At 43.2% G+C, this 24691-nt stretch overlaps 1 protein-coding gene across 1 annotated transcript in view; it reads left to right on the forward strand.

Moving 5' to 3' along the window:
- The window catches only part of LOC115478384 (probable cation-transporting ATPase 13A4), an 87578-nt gene that overhangs the window by 12562 nt on the left and 50325 nt on the right, over positions 1–24691 (forward strand). The window contains exons 6-14 of the mRNA XM_030215682.1: positions 2351–2420; positions 3262–3396; positions 7757–7829; positions 9360–9491; positions 13179–13349; positions 15550–15707; positions 19819–20007; positions 21601–21662; positions 23855–24005. Of these exons, the coding sequence (XP_030071542.1) occupies positions 2351–2420; positions 3262–3396; positions 7757–7829; positions 9360–9491; positions 13179–13349; positions 15550–15707; positions 19819–20007; positions 21601–21662; positions 23855–24005 (1141 nt within the window). The remainder of the gene's footprint in view (positions 1–2350; positions 2421–3261; positions 3397–7756; positions 7830–9359; positions 9492–13178; positions 13350–15549; positions 15708–19818; positions 20008–21600; positions 21663–23854; positions 24006–24691) is intronic.

Here is a 24691-nt window from a genome sequence, read left to right on the forward strand (position 1 = left end):
CTGAAGGTAACAAGGCTATTTTAGAGTCCAAAAAAAGATTAAATTGTTTAGAATATTTAACAGAATTCAGTTTTACTACACATTTACACGGAAAATTTAACCAGAAAAGTGCACCCAATTGGCGAACCTTGGGGGGTAGTTTAAGAAATTCTTTACGTCTTTTCTGGGTCGCTTTAGAAACATCCGGAAACATTCTTATTTTACAGTTCATAAAGAGCCAGAGCCGTAGCGAGGGGAGCTGACACCCGGGGCGGGTCGCCACTGCGCACCCCCCCCCCGAGTGCAGCACGGCGCACCCTCCTCCCGCTGAAGCGCACCCCCCCCCAGAGCGCATACCTGCGGCGAGGGACGTGCGGGAGGTCCGATCCGTCCCGACTGCACGTTGCTGGGGTGTGTCGGCTCCACGCTGATTCACTGCTCTCTCTGTCCCGGAACAGGAAGTAACCTGTTCCGGGGCAGAGAGGGCAGTGCACCAGCGCGGAGCCGACACCCTCCAGCAGCGTGCACCCGGGGCGGACCGCCCCCCCCCCTTCCTACGCCACTGTAAAGAGCTGATCTCTATGGAGGAAAAACTGTTTAAGGATCCAATCTCTGTCTGGTTGTAATACAAAAGAGAAAGAGTAGTTTTATATTGAGTGGAACACTTAGCATAGCTGAAAATACGCATAAAATGTATTTATATGCATTCATCCAACTGCTGAGTACATAAGTAATGCCATACTGGGAAAAGACCAAAGGTCCATCGAGCCCAGCATCCTGTCCCCGACAGCGGCCAATCCAGGTCAAGGGCACCTGGCAAGCTTCCCAAACGTACAAACATTTTATAGAAGTTATTCCCGTAATTGTGGATTTTTCCCAAGTCCATTTAGTAGCGGTCTACAAAACCCCATCTCTTTTCTTGTCAGAAGCCTGGAATCTCAGTGGGCTGTGATAACGTTAATCAAACCAATATTAAGGTTGCTGCAGTATATGAGATTTTGAGACCACACAGGACCCTTTTTCAGATGTGATGTCTCTTGTGTTCTGTGTTTCCTTATTTAACTCTACGGAGGCCATGAGGGTTCACTCGCAAATCAATCCAGCAATGGTACAGAATGTGAGCTGCTGGGGGTGAATAGAAAGGATAAGTGACAGTCAAAACTGTTTTGCTTTTTTGATGTGTATGCGATGCGCTATCTATAGCCATGGATGTGATCTGAGCTTGAGAAAGTCTTTTACTAAAAAGATCCAGCTCTCAGAAGCTAGTCACAAATTTAGGGGCCTGCGCTGGTGTAGATGTGTGTATCGGAAGCGCACAGGTCCATTTTTCAGCGCACCTGCAAAAAAAGGCCCCTTTTGCCGAAAATGGACATGTGGCAAAATAAAAATCAGCACATGTCCATTTTGGACCCGAGACCTTACCGCCACCCATTTGACTTAGCGGTAAGATCTCACACATTAACTGGGCGGTAATGGTCAGCACGCGTACACTGCCAATTACTGCCCGGTTAGCGCCACGTGGTAGAAATTAGAAATTATTTTCTGCCGCACATTTTAGACACACGTAGAAATTAGAATTACCTCCTGGGGCATGCAGTAGCCGGGCGGTAGGTCTAATTTGACGCATGTTGTACACGCGTAGGTGCCTACGCGTCTTAGTAAAAGGCCCCTTAGTCCAGAAAGGATACATCATCTATGGCTTGTTTGTTGAGTCATCCAAAGCCTTTTGTCGTCCCGTTACACTGTATCATAATAATGTGAAATTTGTATCAGCTTGACTTTTGAGAATACATACGTGTTTTACTAGATATTTAAATATTAATCAGTTGATGAAAGATTGCTCTGATATTATGGGTTGTCATATATGCAGAAAGTATATAAAGTGTCAGGGCATAGGATCAAGCTCAGTGGGTGCCTAAGGGTGCTGAGCACCCCCAACATCGAGCAAGATCCTTCATTGTTTCTAGGAAAGGGTAATTTGGCATTTTGCTTGGTAGACCCCACCACCACCACCACCACCACCACCATCAGCACCGATCCTTTTGAAACGTTGGTGCGTATGTACCAGAGTGAGTGTGAGAGAAGGTGTGAACTTAAAACAATTAGTATCCACCCAGAGAAACTGCCTCTGATTAAATGAAAGTCTAGGGATTAGGGTTCGCTAAAGTATTTTGATTGTAATTATCCTTGGTAGAGTACGAATGTGTTGCTAATTTAGTTCAGATAAATGTTTTTAGTTGACGGTGCTCATGTTGTCATCTGAGTTCCAGATGGAGACAGGTGAGTAATGAATTACCACAATGAACTGGGGAGATTGTACTGGGATGGAAACATTTCTGCTGAATTATAATTGTGAAATGATCCTCTACAGGAGAGAAATATGTGGGTCTAATGCGATTGACGTTGAAGTTACCCCAATATGGAAGATACTTTTTAAAGAGGTAAATTGCATTTAATTTTTTTGCCATTTTGTTTATAAACTTTTACATTCTGATGCAGGTTTTGATAATTCATTTTAAAGCATAGTAACATAGTAAATGACAGCAGATAAAGACCTGTATGGTCCATCCAGTCTGCCCAACAAGATAAACTCATTTTACATGGTATGTGATACTTTATATGTATACCCGAGTTTGATTTGTCCCTGCCGTTCTCAGGGCACAGACCGTAGAAGTCTGCTCAGCACTGTTCTTGTACTAAAAGTTCTGAAGATTCTGGAATCCTAAAGAGTTACAAGATTCCGGAATCCCAATTAGTAACAACATTCCATATAGAACCCCAAAGAGTAACATAGTAAATGAAGGGTAGTAGGTGCCACCTCCTGGACTAGTGCTTTTGAATATTGGGTCAACATTTCTTATGTATTAAAATCCAACTTTAGCAGGATCTTAGCTTGCAAGCACTTATGCAGAAGGTTCTAGAATTGCCTTCTATTCATTATGGATATCTGTTAGCCTCAAAATTCTCTCCCCCCCCCCCCCCCTGCATGTAAAGATAATCCTGTATTTAGTTTACAGTTATATGTAGGGCTTTTTTGAGGGGGTACTTGGGGGTACTGAGTACCGGCAACCTTTTCCATTGTCTGCCAAAATTGACCCACGGACTACAAGTTTTAATGATAGAGCTGGTTGCAGGGGATCTGGCTATTATGGGGTGGGTCCCTTAGTGATCATCCCACTCCTGAAGGGTGGACTGGCATTTGAGTACCGGCATCTTTTTTGCTACAGAAAACGCACTGGTTATTTGGACTCTTTTTCTAATTCTGGTATTTCTTTCTTCCAGGTTTTAAATCCATTTTACATTATACAAGCTGCAAGTTTGGCACTATGGCTGTCCCAGGGTTATACTGAGTTTTCTATCGCTATCATAATAATAACTGTCCTGTCTATTATCTTAACCACAATTGACCTCAGAAGGGTGAGTTTCTCATAAATGCAAGATTACTCAAGTTTCTATTTACTGTAATACTCTACATAGATAACCCAAGCTGGCAAGTCAGGAATAACAATTTTTTTTTTTAGAAGAGGGAAGGGGGAGAGTAAAAACCAAGGAACACGACATTGGGTCGGACTGAGCCCTGCAAGCTTTCCAAAAGAAGTTTCCTTCTTTACCAGGCATAAGTGAGAAAATATTTTATCTACTGGGGAAGAGACTTGATATACTGCCTTTCTGTGGTTACAATCAAAGAGGTTTACGGGTAATTATTTTTTACCTGGAGCAATAGAGGGTCAAGTGACTTGCCCACAGTCACAGTGTGGAGATAAAAATGGTAACAGAATTCAAAAATGCGTAGAATAAACACAAAGGAATCCTGTATAGAAGGTATGGAACCAAACAAGCTTTAGATGACATCGCCAGTAATTGGGAAGCGAAGCCATTGCTGGGCAGACTTCTACAGTCAATGCGCTGATCGTGGCTAGACAGATTCAACTTCAGTAGCTGGAGAACAAGGCCAGTGCTGGGCAGACTTTTACGGTCTGTACCATGATTATGGCTGGACATATTTAGTCCCCATGTTCAAGAGAGAGATAGGGTGATATGAGAGAGAGCGGGATCCCTCTCAGGCTTTGGTAAAATCACTACTTTTGCCACATTCAGAGATTGTGGCACTGCCTCTGCCTTAACCAAAAGATTGATCATATTTGCAATGGAAACCGTGATGTCCTCCATCAATAGTTTGTAAAATTCAGCTCTAAAGCCATCAGCACCAGGCACTTTCAGTAAAGGGCTTGGCTTTATCACCCAGTAGATCCCCTCAGCCCTCACAGGGGCATTCAAAAGATCTCTGTCCACCTGCTTTAGGGCTGGCAGAGACAGGTTTATCTAGGCACATATGGCTATTTAATCCCTGATCTGGGGGGGGGGGGGGGGGGTTCTTAAAGGTGCTGATAATACTGTTGCAAAACGGCACAAATAGTGGAGGAGTGGCCTAGTGGTTAAGGTGGTGGACTCTGGTCCTGGGGAACTGAGAAACTGAGTTCAATTCCCACTTCAGGCACAGGCAGCTGGGCAAGTCACTTAACCCTCCATTGCCCCATGTAAGCCGCATTGAGCCTGCCATGAGTGGGAAAGCGCAGGGTACAAATGTAACAAAAATAAAATAGATACTATTGGAGATTCTACATGGAATGTTGCTATTCCACTAGCAACATTCCATGTAGAAGGCTGCGCAGGCTTCTGTTTCTGTGAGTGTGACGTCCTGCATGTACGTGCAGGACATCAGACTTGCAGAAGCCTGCGCGGCCACATTGGTGATCTGCAAGGGCTGACTTCTACATGGAATGTTGCTAGTGGAATAGCAACATTCCATGTAGAATCTCAAATAGTAGCAACAGTGGAGGAGTGGCCTAGTGGTTAGAGTGGTGGACTTTGGTCCTGTGGAACTGAGTTCGAGTCCCACATCAGGCACAGGCAGCTCCTTGTGACTCTGGGCAAGTCACTTAACCCTCCATTGCCCCAGGTACAAATAAGTACCTGTATATAATATGTAAACCGCATTGAGCCTGCCATGAGTGGAAAAGCGCAGGGTACAAATGTAACAAAAATAAAAATAAAATCAGCATCATTGGTAACTCTGATACCTCACATATATTTAAAGCAAGGATCTGACACTGCCCTTCCCGCTGTGAAATCAATCTAGCCAACAACCGACGTCCCTTGTTTCTATGTCGATAGAGCCGATATTTATAATAGGCCAAGAACTTAGTAGCACTCTGGTGCAGCAGCTCGTTGAGAGCAGTTTCAGATGCTATCACTTTAGATTTATCCAGCACCCTATGGATAACCCCAAACCTCCTTCGTTCCATGTACAATTGACGCTCTACACTTAAAATTTCACGATCCCTGGCTTTATGAACATGGCTAGTGTAACAGGATTTCACCGTGAAGGATGGCCTTCACCTCTCGTTTTAACCACAACTCCAAAAAGCCAATCAGTTCCGCATCAAGAATAGATTCAGGTAGGCCTACCAGTCAGAGATGATTCCTCCTGGACTGGTTCTCCAGATCTTCTAACTTATCTTCAAGCACTGCCACTTGCTTCTGATACTGGGCTGGGCCTGCAGAAACTTGACCACAGACATGTGATCCTCTAGTAGGCTGGTACAGGCTTGATAGGAAACAAAATCTTGATTGAGTTCCTCCAGATAACTTTGAACTTGAACCAGTTTAGAGTGAATGGGCTGGAGCCTCCTATCAAACAGCACTTCCATCACTGTGGTTACCTCCGTGGTGACTTCAGCTACCCAGGCCGAGCTCACTGTGGAACCCTTGGGCCTCGAGGTTGCCGCCATATTATCCTCCCCAGGCCGGCCATGGTCGGTACCTTTCCTCTGTGATTTCATCGCCATCCGTACATGCCATGGGAAATCCTTCTCCGGAGGTAGTCCCCAGCTTCCCAACAATTTAGAGGTGGGTTTATGCAGGTAATTCGGGGTCTAGGAGAGGGTGTCCGGAGGAGCCCAAGTCAATGTCTGCTCCGGAGCATGGCGTTACGTCTTCATGGGTGATTTAATCCATTCTCGATGACTGGTATCGTTCGTAGTTTGCGATCTCCATCCACTTAGATTTAAATCAGATTTTATCCCTCACAAATAGAGGAGTGTGGTAGCCGTGTTAGTCCACTCTTAAGGTTATCAATAGAAATCAAACAAAATAAAACATGGATGCTATATTGGAGAAACAGGCCAGATGCTTAAGACAAGATTCAATTTACATAGACATCATATGAACAATACTGGTGCCAGCAGGGTTCCCACGCCTGTTGGTCAACATTTTACAGGACCAGGACACTGTACCAGTGACTTCACAGTGAGAATCCTCAAAGGTAACTTTAAAACCATACAAGAACGTAAGACCTTTGAAGTCAGAATGATTGAATATTTTAACACCCAACAGAAAGGACTTAACAAGGATCTGGGGTTCCTAGCCCATTATAAACCATAAAGCTGTATGTCTCTGTTGATCACCCTCCCCTCACCTATCCACACCCACCCTGTTAGAATATCAATGATATGCTTTGATGTCCCCATGCATACCTCCGACCCACCCCATCCTCCCACCCTGTCAGACTGTCATAGTAATGCTTGAATGTTTTCACTTATATACACTGTCAGCTAGCACATTTGCTTATTTCTGATCTGACGAAGAAGGGCAACCTTCGAAAGCTAATCAAGAAATGTATTAAGTTATGTCCAATAAAAAAGGTATCATCTTATTTTCTTTTCCATGTTTTATTTTGTTTGATTTCTATTGATCCCTCACAAATGAAACTCAGTTCTATATAACATTATCTTTCTGCATTAAAGTCCTCCCCTTACAAACGCTACAGTGTACAAATATTCTAGAACAAACATTTGGCCACATGAGCTGCTTCCAGACAACCTGATAGGGGAACCTGTTTTCCAAGCTTTTCTTCCCATGCTCTACATTTCCGGCAACAGACCTCCTGATAGGTCTAAACTCACTGCCCTAACCTTATATATTGGAAATAGTCCTAGTAAGTTTAATCTCTGCCCCTTATTCTTCCATGTATGTGAAGGGCAATTCCATCAATGCAACTGCAAGTTACTCTCCCCTCAGAGGTTCTCCTCTTTTCCTGTGGGAAGATAGAGCTCTGTTCAGCTTGTAACAGCTATAAAACAGAGGACACATACCAGCTGCTGGCCAAACAAGGGAAATGCATTGAAAGAAAGGTGTCATTAAAGCAACAGTACAAAATCATAAGCATGAAGTCCCCTGTCTCGCCACAGCGCACAACTGCTAGTGCTACTTATCTCCAATTAAGCGCCAATTTGCTAACTATGTTACACATGTAACTGATCCTGTTCTATAACTGGTTTTGCAATTGGGCATCTAACTTTAGGCACCATTATATAATTTGGGGGTAAGTCTCTTTCCTGCTTGATTTACTAAGCTACGTAAATGCGTTACTGCATGTTAATTCACGTTAATGAATGTTAAAGGTTGTACATAGTTAGTAAACAGGTCCCAATGAAAACGATGGGATCTGCAATATTTAAAATGCCTAAATCACATTAATACTTTCATTCAGTTTAGTAAATAGAGCTCAGATTTTGTAGCTGAGGCAATGAAGGGTTAAGTGGCTTGTTCAAGGTCACAGAGAGTGTAAGTAGGATTTGAACCTTGGCTTCCCCATTTCTCAGCGTGTTGCTCTAACCACTAGGCTGCTACACCATTGCTACCGACTGGCATATATTGTAATGACTGACAGAAATATATGCAATAATATTTTCCACTGTTATGTTAAATTCTACAGCAATCTGTGAAACTCAATAAATTAGTCAAGTCTAACAACAGTATCAAGGTCGACATGTGCAGAAAAGATGGAGGTAAGTCGATCTTTTCGTAAGCTTAACAACGAACTCAAGTCTTCCTGGTACCCACACACCAAAATTTGCTTTAGGAGCCACTGCTCAGTTCTTGAAAAGATATAACCCCAATGAATTGTGTCTGTTCTTTGTGTTATAATATCCACCCCAATGAACTTATGGCCCTATATTCAAAAGCATCAACTGCGTAAATGAGTTTTCTATAAAAGCTCTGTTGTAGTCAGGACCAGCTCAAGGAATTATGGTGCCCTAAGCCAATTTTTTCTTCAGTGCACCCCCTCCCTCATCAGTGTCCTCCTTTTTATCCAGTCAGCTCCCGTCCATCTGCATAGCTCCAATTCACCCTAGGGGTGCTGGGGGTGATAGGGCAGGAGCGATCCCCACCCTCACTCTCATGGTACTACCACTAAGGGAGGAGGAAGGGTTCAAACATAGGCGTCAGAACAGGGGGAGCCACAGGTGCTATGGCACCTCCAAAATTATCCTTCCCTTCCTCACTCCCCTGTGAGCTGTTTATTTGCTTACCGTGCTCCCCCAGGGTGGCAGTTCTAAAATTCTCTTAAGAAGAATTATTGTACGAGCAGCTGGTACAGGGCCTTGAGCATTTGAGCGTGTTCAAGGCCTGCTGGCTCTTGCCCCATCCAATCTTTCTGTTTTGAAGGGGACAGAAGCCAGCAGGCCTTATGGACATGCAGATGCTCAAGGCCCTGCAGGCTGGCCCTGCGATGCCTCTTCTTATGCAGATTATAGAGTCCCTGCCTTGAGGGAGGAAGGAAGGTTCATAGTCTATTATTAAGATGGACATGGGGGAAGCCACTGCTTGACCCAAGATTGGTAGCATGGAATGTTGCTACTATCTGGGTTTCTGCCAGGTACTCGTGACCTGGATTGGCTACTGTTGGAAGCAGGATACTGGGCTAGATGGACCATTGGGCTGACCCCGTATGGCTATTCTTATGTTAAGATCTAAACACCTTGTGGCAGAGCCAGTACAGAAGGAGAGATATGCTGAAGACTGGGGAGAGGGGAAGGGAAAGAGAGAACTGCTTGATGCCTTACACGGAGGAGGGAAAGGAAGGAAGGAGACAAATGTTAACTAATTACATTGCGCGTTCAAATACAGAATATGTCTAGATTTGCATGCACAGTTTTGGTCATGCATTGTGGAGACATATTTTCAAAGCACTTAGTTCCATAGTAACCTATGGAACTTTGTAAGTCTAAGTGCTTTGAAAATGAGTCCCTATAAAATCCGGAGGTTTATGCCTATGAGCTTCTTAGCATTCAGCGCATGCTAATTCTGTTAGCGCACAAAGCTTTAGTAAAAGGGACCCTAAGTGACTTTTTCAAGACTGATGATTTTAAAACCTGCAACTTCAAGTTTTATGGTTTTCCTACTGACCCTTGTGAGCAGCTGATTATTTCAATAATCACTAATAGATTTGCATTAAAAGGAGTGAAAATGTCCCAGATGGGTAATAAAGATCAATGTGTGGCTACATTACTCTTTGTTCATTTTCACATTTACAGAGTGCATCGAATTAGAATCTCAGTATTTGGTCCCGGGAGACATCATCGTTCTGACAGGGAAGAGGCTTTTCTTACCATGTGACACCATCCTCCTGAGCGGAACCTGTGTCGTAAATGAAGGCACTCTGACAGGTAAGAGCACTAATCTTTATTTCTGATATTTATAAACCACCTTTCACAAGTAATAGTGCACGCACAGCATTAAAATTAAGAAAATATAAACAAAACATAAATCAAAAACACACAATCATAAAACAACATAAAAACAATTATAGAAACCACGGCTCATAAAAGAACAGGACAGATCAGGCTGGTGAAAACATATTAGGCATCCTAGCCCTGTGCCCTCCCCTCCAGTTAACATTTAGGCCTTTTGCTGACAACCTCCCCCCCCCCCCCCCCCCCCCCCCCCCCCCCCCATCCAACAATCATAGTCACTCCACAGGGAGCTAATCTAATGCAAACTAATAAAATAAGGTGTAATTTTATCTGATTTCTTAAGGGGGGAAAACATCAAGCATACTGCCACGTTTTGAACAGTTTCAAAATTTTTTCAGAAGGCCTAAATATACAATGTTACAATCATCTAATATGTTAAGAATCAGAGACTACCACCAATTTAAACCAGTCTTCTGAGAAATTGTTTCACCACTTTAAGATTTGTAGACACTATCCCACGGATTCTATATAGCGCGCCTAGAGATCCACACCAAAATCGGCGTGGATTTTATAATAATGTGCAGAACTCAATTAGCTTAATAACCTAATGAGCGCTGATAACAGCACTTAAACAATAATGAGGTTTGGAAAAGTACCTGGTGGAAAAGTCCATAGTATGTTATAGAGACAGACATGGGAAGCAACTGCTTGCCCGGGATTGGTAGCATGGAATGTTGCTACTAGTTGGATTTCTAAAAGGTACTTGTGACCTGGCTTGGCCATTGTTTGGAAACAGGATACTGGGCTAGATGGACCATTGGTCTGACCCAGTATGGCTACTCTTATGGCTACTCTTATGAGCACTAATTGGAACTGATTAGAATTTAAGCGTATTCTGTAAAGATGCGTGCCAAACTTCTAACACATGCAGGCAAAAAGGGGCATGGTTATGGGTGGGGAAATGGGTGTTTCAAAATTTACAGGCCTACTTATAGAATACGGCCCAGTGCATATAAGTGCCATCTCCCCCTATGGGCCCAATATTCAGTCAGCGATGGGCAGCACATTTGCTGTCCTCCACTGGCGTTAAACAAAGATATTCAATGCCAGGCTATATATGACTAATGGCATTGAATATCCAGGCATTGCCTGCCCTGCTTTCTCTTCCCCTCACATCCAGCATGCTCGTTTTAATTAAATTGAGCATGCGTGCATGCTCAGTTTCACTAAAAGGAGTGTGCTGGACTGTGAGGGGAAGAGAGAGCAGGGCAGGCAATGTAGCGGCATTGGAGACCAGTGCTGAACAAAGACATCAGCTGGCAGGGGTTGGGGACCCCTGCCAGCCAAACCATGGGCCCATAACAAATTTGGGGGGCCCAGGCCCCCGTGGCCCCATGTAGCTACGCCAGTGCTTGCGATATATCCAGTTAGCTGAAGTCTTTGTCCAGCGCTGTTCTCCAGTGCCGCTACATTGCCTGCCCTGCTCTCTTTTCCCCTCACAGTCCAGCACACTCCGCTGAATATTCACAGTTAGGCGCTTAAATGCTATTTCACCGGCCAGGCACCATTCCTGGCCAGTGAAATAGTTTTGAATATCAGGGGTATCAATCTAAGGTCTCTCTCCTTGCCCTCTTTCCCCCTATCCCGTATAGCACCTTAGGATTTCTATTTCCCAGATATATCACTCTGCACTTCTTCACATTAACTCTTAACTGCCAAACATTAGACCAGTCTTCTAATTTTGTTGTATATTACTTCCCCTGTTGTCCAATATTCCCAGACTATCCAACTCTGTTGCAAATCTTTGGGTCATCTGGAAAAAAGGAAACTTTTCTTTCTAATCCTTTACCAATGTCGCTTACAAAGATATTGAACAGAAGTGACCGCAAAACCAGTCCTTAAGGTATTCCGTTACTCGTCTTTCTTTCCTCCAAGTAAATTTCATTTATCACCACTCTCTGTTGTCTGTCACTCAACCAGTTTCTATAATGCAGTTCACCAGTTTGGGTCCTAACTTCGCCCTCTTCCATTTATTCGTGAGTCTCCTATGAGGAGCTGCATCAAAGGCTTTGCTGAAATCCAAGTAGACTACTCCAGCATATATCCTTGATTTAGTTTTCTGGTCACCCAGTCGTAAAAATCAATCAAATATGTTTGGTAAAACCATGTTGCCTCAGATCTTGTAATGCAATGGATTCTAGAAAGTTCACTATGCTTTATTTTAGCAGTGTTTCCAATATTTTTCCAACCATCAACTTAAGGTTTACTGGCCTGCACTTTCCCACTTCTCTGTTACTACTTTTGTGAAGAGGGACCACATCTGTCTTTCTCCCATCCCGTGAAACTTTTCCATCTTCAAGGATCAATTAAACAAACCTTTAAGAGGACCTGCCAGAACCTATCTGAGCTCCCTCAATATCCTGAGATGTATCTCATCCAGCCGCATATCTTTATCCACTTTCAGTTTTTCAAGTTGTTGAGATACTTCCTATTCCTATACATACCTCTGTCAGCCAGCTAGGGTCCTTCTCCAATATTCTCTTCCATTAAGACAGAAGTATTTGTTAAGTAGTTCCACTTCTCTTCATCATTCTCCACATAATGGTTCTCAGCATCTTTTCATTTCTAGCTTTCCTCCTTTCCTTGACATAGCTGAAAAAAAGTCATCTTATTTTTTTTTTGTTACATTTGTACCCCACGCTTTCCCACTCATGGCAGGCTCAATACGGTTTAAATGGGGCAATTGAGGGTTAAGTGACTTGCCCAGAGTCACAAGGAGCTGCCTGTGCCTGAAGTGGGAATCGAACTCAGTTCCTCAGGACCAAAGTCCACCACCCTAACCACTAGGCCACTCCTCCAGTGTTGCTGCTATTTGAGATTCTACATGGAATGTTGCTATTCCACTAGCAACATTCCATGTAGAAGTCAGCCCTTGCAGATCACCAATGTGCCTGCGCAGCCTTCTACATGGAATGTTGCTAGTGGAAACATTCCATGTAGAATCTCCAATAGTATCTATTTTATTTTTGTTACATTTGTACCCTGCACTTTCCCACTCATGGCAGGCTCAATGCGGCTTACATGGGGCAATTGAGGGTTAAGTGACTTGCCCAGAGTCACAAGGAGCTGCCTGTGCCTGAAGTGGGAATCGAACTCAGTTCCTCAGTTCCCCAGGACCAAAGTCCACCACCCTAACCACTAGGCCACTCCTCCACTTTAAGCCATTCTTCTGCCTGTACTTTTGCCATCCTTATTTCTTTCTTTGCCTCTTTGATCTTTAACCAGTATTCTTTTCTGTGTTCTTCTTGCGAATGCTGGTTCTTTTGTCTTTATTTTTATCAGGTACTTGTTTGGAGAATCATATAGAGGAGGTTTCCTCTTGACACCAATCACAGCCATTTGTGTAGAGTTTTGCCAAGTGTGCAATTTTGATAGTATTCATGCCTTTTCTACTGTACAGGAAAAGAAATGTTGAGCATGAGTGAGCAGCATAGACAATTCTGCAAGACTTCTTTCTTATTTTGAAAATGAATCTGTACATCTTTGGCTGGAACCAAATAATCTATTGGCCTTGCCTCATCATTTGTCAGCTTTCAACCTACAGAACATAAATTATACCCAGGACTGTGTGATCTATGAAAGTCTGTCCTTCTCTCCTAGGTGAAAGTATTCCAGTTTTTAAGATCCCTTTGCCTCGGGTGGACAATGCTATCCCATGGAAAATACAGACTGGAGAAGATTACAAGAAGCACATCCTGTTCTGTGGGACTGAGGTCATCCAGATAAAGACATCTGGTCATGGTCCAGTGAAAGCTGTTGTGCTACAAACTGGTAGGTTATTTAAGTGTAATTAAACTCTGGAATTCGCTGCCAGAGAATGTGGTAAAGGTGGTTAGCTTAGCGGAGTTTAAAAAAGGTTTGGCAGGCTTCCTAAAGGAAAAGTCCATAGACCGTTATTTAAAGGAATTGGGGAAAATCCACTATTTTCGGGATAAGCAGTATAAAATGTTTTGTACATTTTTGGGATCTTGCCGGGTATTTGTGACCTGGATTGGCCACTGTTGGAAACAGGATGCTGGGCTCGATGGACCTTTGGTCTTTCCCAGTATGGCAATACTTATGTACTTATGCCAATATTAATCCAGAACAATTATAGAAAATCAGTGGATCATTGAATATATGTTTCTATGAGATATCATAAACACTCAATCTAGTGTATGACTCTTAAGGATCAAACGTTCCCCACCCATGTACTATAGGTCAGATTTCTGCAGGAACCAAACTTCTAAGTTCTCCTCGGAGATTGAAAATAGAAGAAAAGGAAAAGAGTTTCTATAGAAATGTTTAATAGTAGTAGTAGTAGTACCTGTCTCTATCTGTATTATTGGATCAATACCAACATCCAAATATAGAAGTGTACTCAATAACACTCTTCAAAAGCACTTCAGCATCAAATATATAATCAAATTCAATTCAACTGAGTCAAAAGGAGGCAGATAATATTTTGATAATCAAAGAAAAGTATGGCTAAGGTCATGCTCCGCCCATGCCCTGCCCCCTGACCACCAGTTAGGAGATGGCCGGTTAAACAGTTAGTGTCACTGGATATGCCCGTTAAGTGCCACTGAATATCTCGCCCCTAGACATTTAAATTGCTTTGACCATTGGACCCAGTGTGTTACCAACCAACTCCACATCATTATGAGATTTTTGTCCTAGGGCTGGTCTTCATACACCAGTTCAAGTGTCTTCTCTGGGGCAAAAAAAAGTAAAACTGCATTAGGAGAGCAGTCAGAAAACAAAGACTGGATTTAAGAGTCTAATCTTAGAAACAGAAAAAATGTAGGTAGATAAAGACCATATGGTCTTTCCAGTCTGCCCAACCATATCATCTACTCTCCCTATCACTCCCTTAGAGATCCTATATAATTCTCCTAAGATCTCTTGAATTCAGATACTGTTTTCGTCTCCACCACTTCTACCGGGAGACCATTCCACGAATTCACCAACCTTTCCATGAAGAAGTATTTTCTCAGGTTACTTCTGAGTCTGTCCCCTTTCACCTTCATCCTATGCCCCCTTGTTTCAGGCATTCCTTTCATTTGAAAGAGACTCACCTCCTGTGCATGTATGCTACATAGGTATTTAAATGTCTCTATCATATATCCCCTCTCCTGCCTTTCTTCTAAAGTATACATATTGAGATCTTTAAGTCTGTGCCCATACGTTTTATGATGAAGACCACTGACCATTTTAGTAGCCGCCCTCTGGACCAACTCCATCCTGTTTATATCTTTTTGAAAGTGCCGTCTCCAGAATTGTACATAATATTCTAAATGACGTCTCACCGGAGTCTTATGCAGGGGCATCATCACCTCCTTTATCCTATTGGCCATTCCTCTTCCTATGCACCCAAGCATCCTTCTAGCTTTCACCGTTGCCTTTTCTACCTGTTTGGCCACCTTAAAATCACTGCACACAATCACACCCAAGTCCCGCTCCTCTTTCATGCGCCAAAGTTCTTCACCCCCCCTAAACTGTACCATTCCCTCCGGTTTTTGCAGCCCAAATGCATGACCCTGCATTTTCTAGAATAACATCTAAGCTGCCATTTTGACCTGTTGATATTGTAGACGTTTATAACCAGTGTATAGACATCCATTCCTCAATGTATTTTAGGCTGTTCTTCAGCAGATCCGGTTCCAAAATACTAGTGGAACTTGAGACATCTCAATCTGGATATCTTGAGTCTGATTTGTACATCCTAAATAAATTGACTTAATATCTAAAATAAGGTGCTAAGAACATTGTGCCCTTTGTAGAACAGAAGTTTTAGAAAAGACCGACTCAATTAAGTTGCCTAATTCTGCCTTTTACAAGCATCTGCTTCTCTCTACAAGAAATATTTATCTATTACTATGAATAAGGTCAGTGCTAAATGCAGCATCTCGTGACGAAACTGGATTAGTTTGATAACTCTCTGCAGGTTTTGTAAGCTATCCAAATTTTGGCTCTGTTCTTTTCAATGTAGGTTTCAATACAGCAAAGGGTGATATGGTGAGGTCCATTCTCTACCCCAAGCCCGTGAACTTTCAGTTATACAAAGATGTCTTCAGGTTCATCCTCTGCCTCCTGGCACTAGCTGCATTTGGCCTGATCTATGCAGTGATTATATTTAAAATACAAGGGGTAAGTAATCTTCATATAAAATAAACATGGCTCCTTATTAACTATGTGTGTAACTGGCTAGGGATTGGGAGGAACGTGGGACCTCAGGGCTTGGGAGGCGGCACAATCAAATGGCAGCAGTAGAGGAAAGACCTGAGGCTGAAAGTTCAGAGATGTAAAGCAGCCAATTACTACCACTACAACTATTAATTATTCGCATGACACTACAAGGTGTGCTCAACTCTTTACAGACACATCCATATGGCCCCAATCTCTGTAGTCCCAGAGTTTAAATATTTGGGTGTTATTTTTGACTACAACTTTGAACATCTGAATAATGCCCTAGTAAGGAAATGCTCTTTGGCACTATGGCAATTCTGTAGTATCTGTCGCTACAAAAGTACCTAGTACATAAGTACCGCCATACTGGGAAAAGACCAAGGGTCCATCAAGCCCAGCATCCTGTCTCCGACAGCGGCCAATCCAGGCTTCAAGAACCCGGCAACCCCCCCCCCCCCCAAAAAAAAGAGAAGACTTCTTTATGCAATTTTTACTTTCTGACTAGACTACTGTAATATTGTCTATGCCAGACTCCCCCTCTGTCTTATCAAATGACTCCAAACAGCACAAAATATGATGATTAAAATCCTCTCCAACACGACAAGGATATGATTCAGCAACTCCACTTCTTAAACAACGACAACATCAGCTTCCCATCTCTTTTCACTTTCAACTTAAGACTCTCATTTAGCCCATAAAGCCTTGTATACTGGTGAACCTACATATTTAGCAACCCTCATAACATTTAACACATCACCCAAGACTCTTCGATCTTTGTTTATACCTCCTCTGCCTTGCACTCACCTAGAATCAACATGTCACGGAGCGTTCTTTTGCGTAGTTCCTCTATTGTGGAACTCTTTACTCAGGAGTCTTCAAATTGAGCCAATGCACTATTGTTCCAGATCCGAAGACCTAGTTAAAAGTATCCATCACTTGTCTAAGCCCACCTTCTTCCAAAAATAAATGCTAATATCACTGTTAAAACATAAATTTGTTACGGTGTATTTAATAAATTTATTTATTTATTTACAGCATTTATATCCCACAATTTCCCACCCATGGGTAGGCCCAATGTGGCTTACAACAGTCTACATAAACACACAGCAAGTCAGGGGTCAAACAATTAATGTCCTAGAAGTATAATGGGGAAAGGGCAAAAGCGAGGTAGAGAAAAAGAGAACGAGCAGCGGGGATTAATATGACACCGGGGTAAAATCCAATCTATGTGGAAAAATGGGGACCACTTATCTGTTAACCGTAAAACAGCACTGACTCTTGAATCAAACACCCCGATGCTAACAGCAAGCGTTTTGGTTAGAGAACATTACATTACATTAAAGGCTTCTCTTCTACAATGACCTACACAGTTCCATGCAGATCATGTAATCATAAAAGATACCAGAACAAACATCTGGGAATATACACACTAGAACTTGATCTAAATGCAAATCATTTCACATATTCCCCAAACAGAACTGCCTGAAGCTGTTTATGAAAAGATTGGAAGTGAGTTAAGGAATCTACAAATAATGGTAAAGCATCCCAAACTGTTGCGGCTTGATGGGGAATAGAGATCAATAACTGGTTTAGATATTTAACTGATTTAACTGGATGAAATAAATGACTTATTTGCCCCCATACTAGCTGTCTTTTTATTACAGAAAAAAATCTCATCCAATAGGAAGGCATATTTCCTTTTAAAGTCTGAAAAAAACATTGTACACAGCTTAAAATAACATCTCGCTGAAACCAGAAGCCAGTGTAGTTTAAAATAATAAGGAGTGATAGATACATCCATCTTTAAAGAGAAAATGACCCATACAGCTAAATTCTGGATTGTCTGCAATATTTTCATTAGATATTTGGTACATCCCACATAAACCACATTGCAGTAATCCATTTTTGATAGCAACAAAGATTAAACTATAAGCCTGAAGGAAAACAGTTCAAAATTTCTACAAATCAATCTTCCTGCTTCCGGGGTAGTTATATGGGTCCACAACCAAACTAAAGAGAAAGCAAACACACATTAAAACTCACACACAGTCTAAAAAGCTGCAGAGACTAAAGACTCAAACTCTGAATCTGGAACAACTGTGTGTTATAGAAAATCCTATGTATAGGCGGTCGGTGGCCCAACTGTTTGGGGAGGCTAAAGGGGGCGGGGTTAGGGGTGGAGCCAGGGGCGGAGCTTATATACATAATTGTCTGATAACACACAGAAAAAATAAATAAATACAAATAAAATAATCACAATTAATACCTTTTATTAAATTTAGATATTAGATATGTATCATATGTCAAAGAATAAAGTGTTTGCTCAAAGCATATTCTAAGCACAATCGCTCAACTGCAAAACACTATGCACAACTTTGTGCAAAAACACACTCAGAACCTTACTGTACCATAAATATTACACTGGGCAGAACCTAATACACCAATATACCACCCATACGGAAAATGCAGACCGTCAACAATATGAAACAAGGGATCATATCATCACAATTCTCATGTAGAGCCACAAAACACCCTAATTCATGTTTAATGTGGGATAAAATGCCATAAATAAGTAAATAAATATAAACTTTTAATGTTGAGCACCTGATTCTCAAAGTGGACATATTCCAAACACTATAATGAAAATAAAATGATCTTTTCTACCTTTGATGTCTAGTAACTTTTTCTGATCATGCTGGCCCAGTATTGATTCTGCTGCTGTCTGTCCTCAGTGCAGGTCAGGAAGTCATCCTTGTTAAATATCTCCCTGGCAACCCAGGACACCTCCAGCCAACCCCCTCCCCTCCCCGCTCTCCCAGCAGTAAGGTAAACAAACCATAAACCAATTTCTACAACTGGACAAGGCTAGAAGGCTTTCACTGCAGCTCCTGCTGTGAGGATGGAGGTAAATCAACAATTTAAACCCCTCAGAGCACAGCAGGGGAGGCTTAGCCTGTCCAAGCCTCTTATACCGGGCGCCTATGATCCTATGACCTGTTTTAAATGATTACTGATGTCTTTTTCTCCCTCCTTTCCTATTGTGCATATTGATAGTTTTATAATACAGTTTTTTGTGAAGATTTTAATGATAAACAAAGTTGTATAGTTATATAGTTATTTCTATGCCGTAGGACAAAACATTGTTTCCTTTCTTTTTTTTTTGTATGATTGCTTCTGAGAAAAGTGATGGTATCCCTGGTTATATCATTAGTTAAGCGCTGGTTATTTAACGTAATAAGGTGAGCACACAGGTTGAAAATCCAGCCCATTAAGTGGTGGCAGGACATCCAGGCAGCAATATCAGCTAGGCAAGTTGACATTTGGGAGTGAATGTTGGATAAGAGTTCAGGTCCAAAAATATAAATCTAGGCGTCATCGGCATAGAGGTAATACTAGAAGCCATGGAAGAGATGAGATCTCCAAAGGTACAAATGTAGAGAGAGAAGAGGGCCATGGTCAGAGCCCTGAAAGACGTCAGTTGAAAGGGGTTTTCTGAAAAAGAGTTCACCAGAGGCAACAGTGAAAGTGCAATAGGTAAGGTAAGAAGAGAACCAGAAGATAGCCATGAAAACTGAGGGAGAACAGTGTACCTAAGAGTAGGTAGTGATCAACTGTTTCGAAGGCTACAGATAGGGCAAGAATTTTAAGAATGGAATAGCAGCCTTTAGCCATGGCCATGAAGAGATGATAGGAAAGTTTGGAAAGACCATCTCAGTAGATTGAAGAGGGCACAAGCTAAACTGGAATGAATCAAGAAGTTTTTTTTTACTAATGAGAAAATAATTAAATTTTTTTTAACCAAAAAATGTTAGCCTTTCTACTTTAGTCTCCTTCTTAAAATACCCCTTCTAGTATAATTTGATGAGGTGAATAACTGAAGACCCAAGCTGATTTTAACTTTGGTTATAAAGCTTCAACTTTTGACTCGCATTACTAAACCAGGAAAAGGAAGGCTTGTGGGATGAATTGAACGTTTCCTGCAAAAATGGTAACATATGAACAGTTTTGAAACAAATATGAAGGAAATAGATTCTTGATGCTTTTCATTCTTTGTCCTGTAATTAATTTGTAGGAAAGCGTACGAGAGATCATAGTAAAAGCCTTACTTCTGTGCACTATTGCTGTATCTCCAACTCTACCAGCTGCTTTGGCATTAGCTGTCATATACGCTAACATACGGCTGAAGAGGAAAGGCATCCTCTGCATCAGCCCCCAGCGGATCAACATTTGTGGACGGTTGAACCTACTCTGCTTTGATAAAGTATGTACTCTCTCTGTTATAGCAGCCAAAGATAGACCTGCTGTTTACACGGGTCTATCTGGACACTAAACTTAGCGGGTCAGTCGATAAATATTGGCGCTAACTGGCTGTCGCATGACATGGCCAGTGACTGGGCTAGCCGCTAACCCCCGGATTCTATATATGGCACCTAGATTCTGCGCGGAATACACGCGTAACTTAATTGGCGTAACAAGGTAATCAGTGTTTTAGCAGCACTTAACAAGCAGTAACGAGCACTAATTGGCAATAATTACAATTTATCTGCGGAAATCATTAAGTGTATTCTATAAAGATCTGCACCTAAATTGCAAAGCGCACAGTTCAAAATAAACATGCGCAGCTTAAAAGGGATGTCTTTATAAACGTATTTATGGGCGTTTCATGGGTGTTCCAAAATTTCTGCACGTAATTACAGAATACGGGACAACGTGCCTAAATCTACTTGCACGGATTTACACCAGGCTTTTATTGGTGCAAATGGACATGCATAGATTTAGGTGCTGCGGTATCGACTAAGCGTATTCTATGCACCGCTTCTAAATCTTATAAAATACATCATATATAGAATCCCCCCTAAGTGCTAATATTTAGCCGAGATAGGTGGCTATCTCACTCTGAATATTAGCGTTTAGCCGGCCATTCCTGGCCAATTAAATAGCGCTCAATATCAGGTGGCTAGGCAGCAATTTGAATGTCACCGACACTTGGATAACCGCCAGCAGCCAAATTATAACTGGACTAGACTTTGAGCCCGTAAAAACGGGCTATTATAGGAAGGGGGGGTTGAAAGGCCCGCCCCCACCGCCGAGTTCACCGCTGCCCCTCCCCCTCCGAGTTCGCGCCCCCCTTCCCCACCGAGCCGTCACCACCCACCTTCCACCCGGCCGGGCCCTCGCTCCGCTATTGAAACAGCGAGGGTCCGGGAACGCAGCACTGAGCTCTGCTGAGCTGCCGACGTCGGCCTTCGTTCTTCTTCTCTGCCTGTCCCGCCCTCATGTGACGTAACGTCGTCGAGGGCGGGACAGAGGCAGAGAAGAAGAAGGAAGGGCGATGTCGGCAGCTCAGCAGAGCTCAGTGCTGCGTTCCCGGACCCTCGCTGTTTCAATAGCGGAGCGAGGGCCCGACCGGGTAAAGGTGGGTGGCGGCGGCGACTCGGGTGGGGGGAGCGTTAGACGGCGGTGTCCCTCCCTCAGCAATGCGCAGTACAGACCCTCTGTGTTCCGCCCCCCGTCATCACGTATTGACGTGGGGGCGGGGCAGAGAAGGTCTCTACTGCGCATTTGCGGTGAGTACGGTCACTCGCCGTTTATATGTTTGATACTCAGCACTGAATATTCCAGTATTAAAAAAAAAAACGCAGAAGCTGATGCTTAAATCAAATTCTGTCCACCACAGCCGAACATCGGGGAGAAACTTTTAATGAAATAACTTCTAATTTGTTGGCAAGTATTTCAAACTAGAAGAACAGAGTTAATTTCCATCCTACGCTTTGGATTTCCCCTTTTCTATTGTGTATAATAGAGTCTTTGTATCATCACGTGATAAGTCGTTTCTTTTTTTTTTTTCTCCTAGACTGGTACCTTAACAGAAGATGGGCTTGACCTGTGGGGTGTCATTCCTTCCGCAGGAGACTGGTAAGACTGGCAGTAGATAAATTCAAACTCTGTATTGCTCCGTGGTGGACTGTCTTGTTGATGTTCCCCATTGGCTGCATGTGAGAAGGAAAAGCAACCATAAAATGTCTATCGGTGAACAAATTTATGGGAATTTACTGAAAAGAAAGTAAACCTATTTGATAACATCCACAGAAAGGGTAACGGGAGTACAGGTGGTCTGTTGGGAAGTGATCTCTAGGAAAGCTCTTTAGACACTTGTTAATTGAGCTTGTGACAGCTGGATCTGGCCTGATGACTTCAGAAGAAACTGAGGCCATTTTGTTCAGCTTATTTAAACTGAATGGTCTATGTTGGCTTTATTGCACCAGCAGCCGCTAATGAGGCTTTGTAAAAGGGGGTAAGACAGGATGGTGATTTTCTTCATGTAAGGAGTGGAGCAGGGGCCAGTGGCGTAGGCACAGGTGGGCCTGGGTGGGCCAGGGCCCATTCACTTAGGGCTCAGGCCCACCCAACAGTAGTACACATTTAGTGGTAGCAGGTGGGGATCCCAAGCTCTGCCAGCTGAGGACTGCCCCCTGATGGTAACAAAAATGCTGCTCTCCACGATACTAGTGCCTGCGAATGCTCAGTTCTCAGCACATGCCTGCTGCAGATTGCCAAGGTGGAGCGAAGCATTTGCCCACAGCTGAGATATTTTTTTGATGGGGGTGGGGGGGGGGAGAACACTTGGTTCCCACCCACTTCTTGCCTAGGCCCACCCAAAATCTGCTGTCTGGCTACGCCCCTGGCAGGGACGTAGTCAGAAGTCCTTTTTTGGGGGGAGGGGCACCTCACAGCTTTTCCCTATAACCCCCTCCCATACACACACTGCATTTATTTCGTGCCTTTACCGGCAGGGATGCCCAAGCCTCATCAGCCAAACAGATCCACTTCCCAAGTCCCCACCTGAGCTGCCTGTGATCGACGGCTGAAGCATACCTGCCGACTTAAGTGCTGTACAAGCAGGCATGGGTGGGGAATAGGACAGCAGCTCTGTTTGGCTGGCAGGGCTTTGGCATCCCTGCCAGCCATTAAATCAATGCTTCAATTTTGGAGGGAGCTTGAGCCCAAAGTGGTGGTGGTGGGGGGGGGGGTCCAGGCCTCTCCTTGGCTGTGCTCCTGAAGTGGAGGAGTACAGCAGTGGACTGGGCACAGGAAGGCCCAAAATCAGATCTCATATCAGCTTCTTGTAGAGTTAGACAATTTGCTTAAATCTCAATAGCTTAAGAGAAGGCAATGGCAAACCAATCCTGTATCACTGCAAGAAAACCATGAAGGGGGGGGGGGGGGGGTCCTCATGTGTCCTTTCCAGGGTACATCTGGATCTTCATGTAGGCCTCAAAACTGCTGAACTATACAAATGGCTGTTTTCAAGAGAATTGTATAATCCTTCTCTTTGAGTCACCTTTGCTGTTTCTTGTGTGTTTCTCATGCTGCAAACATTCTTCAGGTTGGATCTTCAAGGCCAAACTTGAACTTAAAAAATGAACTCTCTCTCTCAGAATAAGTTAAGCGCTATTAAAATATTATAGTGGCCTAGTGGTTAGAGTGGTGGACTTTGGTCCTGGGGAACTGGGTTCGATTCCCACTGCAGGCACAGGCAGCTCCTTGTGACACTGGGCAAGTCACTTAACCCTCCATTGCCCCATGTAAGCCGCATCGAGCCTGCCATGAGTGGGAAAGCGCAGGGTACAAATGTAACAAAAATAAAATAGATACTATTGGAAATTCTACACGGAATGTTGCTACTATTGGAGATTCTACATGGAATGTTGCTATTCCACTAGCAACATTCCATGTAGAAGACTGCGCAGGCTTCTGTTTCTGTGAGTCTGACTTCAGACTCACAGAAGCAGAAGCCTGCGCGGCCACATTGGTGATCTGCAAGGGCCGACTTCTACGTGGAATGTTGCGAGTGGAGGAGTAGCCTAGTGGTTAGTGCAGTGGACTTTGATCTTGGGGAACTGAGTTCGATTCCCACTGCAGCTCCTTGTGACTCTGGGCAAGTCACTTAACCCTCCATTGCCCCTGGTACAAAATAAGTACCTGTACATAATATGTAAGCCACATTGAACCTGCCATGAGTGGGAAAGCGTGGGGTACAAATGTAATAAAAATTATAGAAAAAAACTAGAGATTCTATTATCTTTTACATGTTACTTTGCTCTCAGTTTCCTGAAAGTTCACAAGTTCTCCTCTGGCAACGCCCTGCCCTGGGGGCCTCTGCTTGGAGCCATGGCCAGCTGTCACTCACTGATTGTCCTTGATGGAAAAGTCCAGGGAGACCCACTGGACCTGAAAATGTTTGAAGGCACTAACTGGGTACCTATCATCTTTCTTACTGTTATAATAATATAAATACTGCTTAAGTTCCTGTAGTAAAAAAAATATGTTTAAAGCACAAAACTAGTGTGACCCCAGGCAAGTTACCCACTTTCATGAGCCCTAACTTTAGAGATAAGCTCTTCAACCCAGGGTTACTGTACTATTTGGATTATTATATATACCTGTAGTATTATTTTAATATAAAAAGAGGGGCATTTTCAAAAGGGACGTCCAAGTTGCGATTTGGATGTCCTTGCAAAACGTCCAAATCCAGGGGCTATTTTCGAAACAAGATGGACGTCCATCTTTCATTTCGAAAATACCATCAGGGACGTCCAAATCCTTAAATTTCACCATCCTTAGATTTGGATGTCCCTAGACATGGACATTTCTGATTTTCGACGATTTTCGAAACCAAAGACGTCCATGTCAAAAACAACCAAATGTAAGCCATTTGGTCGTGGGAGGAGCCAGCATTTGTAGTGCACTGGTCCCCCTGACATGCCAGGACACCAACCTGGCACCCTAGGGGGCACTGCAGTGGACTTCATAAATTGCTCCCAGGAACATAGCTCTTTGTGTGCTGAGCCCCCCAAAACCCACTACCCACAACTGTACACCACTAGCATAGCCCTTACGGGTGAAGGGGGGCACCTAGATGTGGGTACAGTGGATTTGTGGTG

This window comes from Microcaecilia unicolor, chromosome 10, assembly GCF_901765095.1.
Source record: "Microcaecilia unicolor chromosome 10, aMicUni1.1, whole genome shotgun sequence".
Lineage (NCBI taxonomy): Eukaryota > Metazoa > Chordata > Amphibia > Gymnophiona > Siphonopidae > Microcaecilia > Microcaecilia unicolor.